The sequence below is a fragment of the Mytilus trossulus genome, chromosome 8, assembly GCF_036588685.1.
Source record: "Mytilus trossulus isolate FHL-02 chromosome 8, PNRI_Mtr1.1.1.hap1, whole genome shotgun sequence".
Lineage (NCBI taxonomy): Eukaryota > Metazoa > Mollusca > Bivalvia > Mytilida > Mytilidae > Mytilus > Mytilus trossulus.
In genome coordinates, this window is record NC_086380.1 from 45,382,274 (window position 1) to 45,391,439 (window position 9,166).

A 9,166-nucleotide genomic window follows, 5' to 3' on the forward strand; every position below is an offset into this window, starting at 1 on the left:
TCAATATAGTCAGTGTAGCTCCAGCTTAAAATTTTGAGAACTTAAAATAAATATTAACAGGGAATACCATGAGCAATAAACAACATCAAAGATCAAAAAGAAGAGCAATGGTAAGATGCATACAGACATGTTCCAGGAAATCAGTCTTAATTTGACAAATGCTAAAGCAGTATAACCGTGAAGCTCATTAACTAGAATGTTAAAGAAATGATTTTGAAATTTTGTAACTAATTTGTATTGAAACCTTACATATAAATGATATCAATAGTATGTTGAAAAAATCCTTTAAAATCTTATGTGGATAAAATCTTTAAAACTAGGTTGATGCTTGTTGTTATCATCCTAGTATGTGTTTAGTGAATTGATTTGCACAAATCAGGTAGTTAGTTGTCATGTTTGAATGGTTTAACACTTTTAATTATGAGGCATTTTAAAGAGTTGCTTTTGCTTACTGTTGAAGGTCATACAGTGATATCTACTTGACATCTTTAATATTTGCTTTCATTGTCAATCATATCACATCATCTTATTAAAGATGTTTTATTTTACCCGAAAGATAAATACAAGTCTCCCTTTAGTTAATTATATCACTGTTTATTCAGTAAAAAATCACAAGTTCCAAACACTTTTATTCAATAAAAAAATAAAACTTAACAGTCAATATCATCGACTAGTATAAAAATCATATAAAAAAACAAATGGGTTTAAAACCAAGTACAAATATACCAGTTTGCAATAAAAACATGCATACTGTTTTCACATTAATAGCTATAGGGAACAAAACTATAAGTCAACAATTGTTAATTTTTTTTACCAATATGATACATTTTCCTGTAAGCAACATGTATAATACAAACACATTTCTTTAAATCAATAAATGTCATATCTTGATTTAGAAACATCTGCTACGGTATATGACTATCCAGAGAAAACAATTATTATCATTGGATCAGACAACATTAGTCAGGACATAGAGTATGAATTACCGGGGGAGATTGAGTATATCCAGGAGGGAGATAAAATTATACCAACTATATGTCACTGTTTATTCAGTAAAAAATCACAAGTTCCAAACAGTTTAAATAAAACTTTAAAAAAATAAAACTTAACAGTCAATATCATCGACTAGTATAAAAATCATATAAAAAAACAAATGGGTTTAAAACCAAGTACAAATATACCAGTTTGCAATAAAAACATGCATACTGTTTTCACATTAATAGCTATAGGGAACAAAACTATAAGTCAACAATTGTTAATTTCTTTGACCAATATGATACATTTTCCTGTAAGCAACATGTATAATACAAACACATTTCTTTAAATCAATAAATGTCATATCTTGATTTAGAAACATCTGCTACGGTATATGACTATCCAGAGAAAACAATTATTATCATTGGATCAGACAACATTAGTCAGGACATAGAGTATGAATTACCGGGGGAGATTGAGTATATCCAGGAGGGAGATAAAATTATACCAACTATATGTCACTGTTTATTCAGTAAAAAATCACAAGTTCCAAACAGTTTAAATAAAACTTTAAAAAAATAAAACTTAACAGTCAATATCATCGACTAGTATAAAAATCATATAAAAAACAAATGGGGTTAAAACCAAGTACAAATATACCAGTATGCAATAAAAACATGCATACTGTTTTCATATTAATAGCTATAGGGAACAAAATTATAAGTCAACAATTGTTAATTTCTTTGACCACTGAATATGATACATTTTACTGTAAGCAACATGTATTTAATACTAAACATTTCTTTAAATCAATAAATGTCATGATTCATGTATCTTAACATTTTTTTTCTTCTTATTTGTTGTTTTTCAAAAACAGACAAAAAGTTGTACTTTCACAAGACCTCAATTGTCTTTATGTTCCCTTACATCAAAACTAATTAAAAAAAATCAAAATAAAACATTACACAACCCCAGTACAACACTCTGACAGACTGGCACAAATCTATATCTAATAAATGTATGTGTCTTTTGAGTTACTTTTTATTAGCCACCTGCTTCATCACTTCTACCAGAGAGTTCATCGTCTCTATTCTTTCTTTATGTCTACGTTCAGCAGCGTCTTCTCTCTTCTGCAAGACATCTCCAAAATAATCCGTTATAACATCAACACCCCTTCTTGGTCTTTTTGCGGATTTTGCTTTATCTACAAAATAATATAAAATTATTTACAAACACTCAAGAATTACAAATTAACTTTTTTTTCATAATGTTACTGAAGATAAAGTGGACCAATCTGAATAAGTTCAACTAAATTTTCCCCCACAATGACTGCAGTTCAAATAAAAAAATCAGTTACTTCATTCATATAACAAAATTGAAAGATCCTGTAGTAGCAATCATACCACATTTCTTATTTCAAAATTTATTTTGGGTCATTTGCCTTTTATATCAAATTGTTCACATATTTGTTATTTGGTCTTTTAGAAAAGTTGTCCTTAATTGACTATCATTACCACATCTCCTTATTTTTGTATATACTATTCCTGTTAGTTACATTTCCAACACATGAAAATAATTACCATTCACTACACTGCTGCTTGAATCACTTTCCGGACTTGAGGACTCCTTCCTTTTTGTCGGTCCTTTCTTGGAGGAACTGGAGGAATCAATTGAAAACTCTGGATTCATATCAGGGAATTTATCAAATACATCATCTAATTCTAGCTCATCTTCCGTTCCTGGAGATTCTCCTGATTTTTCATTCTTTTTTTTGTTTCTTTCATATTTCTCTTTAAGTCCTTTGATTTTTAGCCTGCACTGCTCTGCAGTAAATTTATAGTTGTATGTATTCATGAATTCACATACTTTCTTCCATTTATTCTTTATGGGTATATTGGATTCTTCTAATTCCTTGTGCTTGTTCAACACTAACTTCTCAGCTGAAGGAGTCCATTGCATACCTGCAAATAAATTATTTTTTTTAACAATCAGCTAAGTAACTATGTATACTAGGTGTATATATATATATGTGCAACAGCATATAAAGAACTGTACACCTAAACTAGAGTGTTAAATAATGTACATATTGTGATAAATAGATACACAAACAAATTTGTGTACACAGTACTTAATGAAGACTTAATCACAATCACATTTCAATGCTTATTGTACCACAAAACCAACATCAAAACTGAAATATAATAAAATTGACAACAATTTCTGGAAAAATTGTCTAGACCAAAAAGTAAACCTAATACAAGATTGACAGATATCAGAATACATACATATATTATATATATGAATGATACATGAAATAATATTTGATATATAATTCATTACTATTATGACTATCAGCTTAACTAGTTGAAGAACAACACTAAAGGGATTTTCTTACCTATATTTTGACTTAAGAATAATTACTCTTCAACAATTTATATTTAAGTTTTTCTTTCAAGTTTTTACAGTTTAACAATCAAAATATGTGAAAATATAAAAACACTCTTGACTTCAGTAACATACTTGAATCCTCTCTTGCATTAGTACAGACATTGCCACTAGTACTACAACCTGGCTGTTCATCCTTGTTTTTGTTTGAATCCTCATTGTTCTTGGTTAACATTGACCCCTCATTGTTGTTACTAGTTAAAGTTTGCCACAGTAAAGCTTTCACTTCTGGATCTAAATAAAAGTAACATATATATGTTAAATATCTACAACTCATATCAGGAATATGCATTGCATATATATGAAAATATCTAGTTTTTCTAAATCTATATATCTGACCTCTAGATTAAAAAATATAATACTACAAAGTCACATACATATTTTGTCCCTCAAAAAGACTTAGCTGTGTTATTTTCATTAATACACACTGTCATATGTGATAAAGATTTGTGTTTTTTTTGCTCTGTGTTGAAGGCTTCACACTGACTTTGATATGAAGAACAGCAATAAAAAGGGTTTTTCCTTTGCTTTGTGAGTGTTTTTGTTGTTGTACAGGTACTGATTTTGTGTTATGGATACCCCAGAGGTCAATTGTTTTTTTCTATTACAATGTGATAAAGCCCAACTTTGCTTTGTAAGGAGTATAAGCCTCATCATCAATAGTCAATATAAAAAAGAAGAAATTTCTTTACTCCTGAAATGAATGGAATAATTGATTCTAGAAATTAAGCATGCAAGTAAGATTTATTTACTTATGAAAGATTCGCTTTAAGTACCTGTATTTGAAGATTTTAATGCTTCTGCAATATCTCTATGCACTAGTCTGGTGATAACTTCTCCAGACTTTCTTGTCAAACTAATCCATACCCTATAATCATTTTAAAAGAAGGCTGTGAAAGAAACTGTATTAAATATTATTGATATATAAAACATGTACATTTTCACTGTACTACAATCTATCAATACCTATATTTTGGCATTACTCAAAGTTACAATTTCTCTTCCTGTAAATGACTTTTTACACAAATGCCATTGGATGTTGGATGAGTACGTAACATGTGCATGATGAGTACTGAATTACTAGTATATACAGAAACATATTTTTTTCTGTTGTTTGTTACAGACCTTGAACTATTTATCAGTTTCTATGAGTACTCTGAAATCTGTACTTGGTGTCTTTTTGATGTAAAAATACCTTGATTATTCCAGCCTGTGATTTTGTTAAAAATGTTTTTTTTGCTTTGAATTGGTCTGATGATTTATGCCCTTTTCAACTGATTTGTTCTTCTGTTGTGCTGTAACACAAGTTTTAAAGGGCAAAAATTAAAAAATAGAAATAATTCTTTAAGAAACTGACAACCTAAAGCTATTACTATATATATATATGCAATCATAGGTTTGAACGTAGTTTTCAATTTAGACTCGTTTATATATATATATACAACTCGTCTAAACATCAACCCAACATCAATGTTAGATCTGTAAATTTGCTTTTGCAAATTTTTGGTTCTTCCCTCGCCAGGGTTATATATATATATATATCGGCAATTATATTTACATGTTATTTGGGTTGCTCCCCAGAACAGACATCGCAAATGCCTTCTTCTTCTTTCGTTATCAAATCGATCAACTCGTACTTTGCACAGTCAGCATGAAATATGAATTTGCAGTAACTGCACCTGATGTAGATTCTGAAAAAAAATAATCTAAATTTTATCAAATTAATCTGCTTCAGAAAATAACCTATTATCACAGAGATATGTCTCGCTTTTTGATATTTCTATAATGCAAATGTTGAAATTGTTAAAAATAGAAACACTTCTAAAAACAAAAAAATACATGTTAGATCTGCAAATATTGAATATTGTCAATGAACTGAACTGAAGGGACATGGCTAAAAAATCTTCATAGAAATGAGATGTGTCAATGCTTATACAACTGCATGATATACAAATACCATTGAATGATCACAGATGGTTCCTAAATTCAATAAACCTTAGCAAAACTAATACATGTAAACTTTTAAAAAATCAGTCATTAAACCATAACTTTAAGGGTTGGTCAAATAATCTCCATGGTAATGAGATGTTCCAATACTGATACAACTGCATAACAAATATCTTCCACAATTACCACTAGCATGACTAGTGGTTCACCATAAACTAGACCTAATTACAAACTAATACATGTACATTGTTGGCACCACCATCTTCTTCTTCAACGCTGGAAACAGCATATCTATGTCTCGCTTTTTGACTTTGTCAAGCGAGACAAAAATGACAAATGTAACCAATTTGTCAGATTATTAATCTTTATACAAAATCAATCTAATATATAATTCAAAATTCTCATAACAAAATATGTAATTTTATTTAATGTTGTGTTAATCAACAGACCTATAACTGCCGTCTACTAAAATTTTTGTCCTCTTTGATGCCTCTTGCTCTGCCAAGCTGTGTATTGAATCTGTTGGTGCCTTCTGGTGACAAATATAGCATGTATATGTAAGATTTTCTTGAATCTTTTTGCTAAGAAAAAGAACAGAAGTATTTTTTAAACAATGGTTATAGAACTATAACATGTATAAAGATGTTTTAAATTTTGTTTGATGTTGAAAGTTGAATATTTGTTGACATAAACATAATAAACAAAAAGGTAAACACTTCAAAGATAAAGGAAGTGGTGGTGGATCAAGAAATTTTCAAAAGTTGGTGGGGGGGGGGGGCACTGACTGCCTAAGAGGGTGCCCACTCTAGCCATGCTTCATTGATTTCCTATATAATCAATCAAATTTTCCACTGGCCCCCTCTCAATATAGCTCTGGGAAGATGTGATTAGAGTACCAATGAGACAACTCTGCATGCATCCAAGTCACAATTTGTAAAGTCAAAGCTTGGGCCCCAAAAAATTATACTACTGGTTTTCCTAAAACCATGCAAATTGGAAAACCAACGGTATAATCTATTAAAAAAGAACACCATTATTTTTATAACTTATATTTTTAAATGTAAATACCACTGTATTACCAACAATGTTTCGGAAAATATATTTTGGGTACATATATCAGGCCTATGTCACGTATGTGCGACTCATCAAACGTGATAACTGTTTATATACAGTTGCTAAATGATAATAATACTAGTAAATGTTAAACGAGTTAAGCAGTATCACATTTTGAAAGAATTCATAGATGTACTGTTCCCAGATGTGTTACAATCTGAAAATTTAAGCTTCGACAAATTACCTTACCATTCGCTGTCCGCCATGCTCTTTTTAACCGGGTGATGTCTTGCCGCTCTGCGGAGACCGGCAAGATCGGCGTGAGCCGTTGTGCTCCGGCGGGTGATTTTTCAGCAAATGAAGTGTCTTAGCCGAACCGGAAGTACCTACCGGGCTAACCCGGGTTAAGCCGCCTTAGCAAATGAAGTCCGACCAGTAAGTGGAATCTGAGATCGGAACTCCCCCATTGAGACCCCCTGTTAAAATGGGAAAATTGAGGATGAACAACAATTCTTATTAAAATGTAATAGATTTACCTCAAAGCGAGAAATATTAGAAAATAAAATAAATGTTGTATTTCAAATACAGCGTAACATTACCGTTGATGAAAAAATATCTCTATTGGTTAATTCTAGCTCAGCATTATTACTTAGACTGTCTTCCTCTTTCATATCAGAGTGTCTAAATATAAGATATATATAGTGAACTTATATGATACATCATTTTGTAACTTTTCATAATTTAGTATGATATGTTATCATGGAACCTTTCATTCTACCATGTCAATTATTATAGTTATATGTAATGCCATAGGTCTTAATTAACCATTTATTGTTAATGAGTTTGTGCCAATAAAAATATTTGTATTTGTATTTATCATTATAAAAGTTACAATTTTGTCATTTAAAGATTAAATATTTATTTTAGATCAATTTTGCACATCTTAGAGAGAAATTAAAACAAATGGAATGTAGCAAAGTGATGAGTGCTGAATATGAAAATTGTTTGGACAGCAGTTAGTATACAACTACATGTTGCCTTTATTTGATAAATTTAATGATATGTCAGATGAATCGTTAATTGTTTATTTAAAACTGACTTTGAAATAACCAAGAATTTCCAAAACAACATGTAAAAATGTACATGTAGTTTCTTTCATTTACAAGCTATTTTAATCATTTACAAGCACAGAATCCTATATAAAAGTGGTGGTCCAAAGATTTGACAATCAAATATTTTAAAGGACTGATATATGACTTTGCTTATTTTTTTTAATAGAAATTATAGATAATTATAGTAAGGACCAGCAGGTTTTCTTGCAGGACCATCAGGGGAAAATGTTTTCAAGATTGAAGAACTATATAGTCTGCAAGCATGCATTCCACAACTCACTGGTCAGTGATTTTTTGGGTATTTCAGATCATAGAAAATTGCCAGATATTATGATGATCTTATTCTAACCACAACCATATTTGTCAATGAGTGAATATAATTTTATTAATTCATAATTGCTATCAATATTACATGTATTATGGCTGTGAGGTATTATTCATTATTTTGAAACCCTGCAAATTAAAACAGATCTAGAGACATTGTTCATTGTATACTTATTAAAATTTACCTTTTATAATGATAAATTGTTACTCATAAAATTTGATAGTTTTTAAGTAATGATTATTCCATTATTGTATTTTCTAGCACTTCCTTTTAACATGATGGAGTTGCAAAATTTACCATGGTTCTATGGTCAACTAAAGGAGACTAATTTCATTTATCAAAGGACAGGAGACTTTCCATGCCTCAAGACTTTAAAAGCTGAAATTGTAAGGCTTTAAGAAACTAATGTATATGTATATGGTATTATCTTAAGTTTCCATAAAAAACATTAAGTATAATTTAAGTCTTTAACTTTTTTATTTAAACATATTTTTAAGAAAAATATAATGTTTTAACTTTGTTCAATGCATCTGCTCTATGGTCAGGTTGTTTGTGGCTTTGACACATTCACCATTTCCTTTCTCAGTTTTACTTTTATAATTTCTTTAATTGGAAGAAATGAAGCACATAATTTATACACAATAACCTTTTTGATTTAAGCTTTCATATGAAACTTTCTTTTAGATCATTACATGAAGCTTACACTGTTTGAAGAGATGTGGGTATATGCCAATGAGACAGCAACTCAACTACAAGAATAACCAAAGGAACAAATCAAGATACTTTTTTAACTGTCTAATCAAACATAATGCTCCCTACAGTCAAATACCAAACAATTAAAAGAGTAAATGCATGCAGTAATTCTTTAAATACATTATGTTTGTCTCCAATTAATAAAGCAGTTGTCTGAATTTGTGTCATATCTTTGTAGGGAAATAAGATGCAGAGAACCATTCATCAAGTGTATACATGAAACTGATATTTACAATGTTCTTAAGAGCTATAACTCTAGCCCTTAAGATTACATTACACTACTATTGCTTGCTAATTCTACTATCAACAGTAAAAGAGAGAAGATTCAGGACTAAGAGTGATTTTTGCAGTTTGCTGTGGATGAAATTTGGATGTATTGATGAAATTAATACAACAATACCAGTTAATTCTTTGAACAAGAAAAAGCTGTGCAATGGTGCAAAACAAAAAACTTATGAACCATAAAATGATTAAATCTGTGTTGAGTTTTCAATTTTTATAAAAGTGACAACATTTACCTACATGTAATGAAATATAATAAACCCCAAAGATGCTT

The 9,166-nt window shown here is 29.9% G+C and overlaps 1 protein-coding gene across 1 annotated transcript; it reads right to left on the bottom strand.

Annotated features, from left to right (window-relative positions):
• Positions 1 to 1,883: 1,883 nt before the first annotated feature.
• Positions 1,884 to 5,108, bottom strand: LOC134727708 (uncharacterized). Its single transcript, XM_063592090.1, has 5 exons — positions 4,979 to 5,108; positions 4,197 to 4,288; positions 3,496 to 3,654; positions 2,556 to 2,936; positions 1,884 to 2,179 (listed from the first exon to the last, which is right to left on the bottom strand). Exons 1-5 carry the CDS (start codon positions 5,008 to 5,010, stop codon positions 2,010 to 2,012), a joined length of 834 nt encoding a protein of 277 aa, XP_063448160.1. The 5' UTR covers positions 5,011 to 5,108; the 3' UTR covers positions 1,884 to 2,009.
• Between the last annotated feature and the right edge of the window lie 4,058 nt (positions 5,109 to 9,166).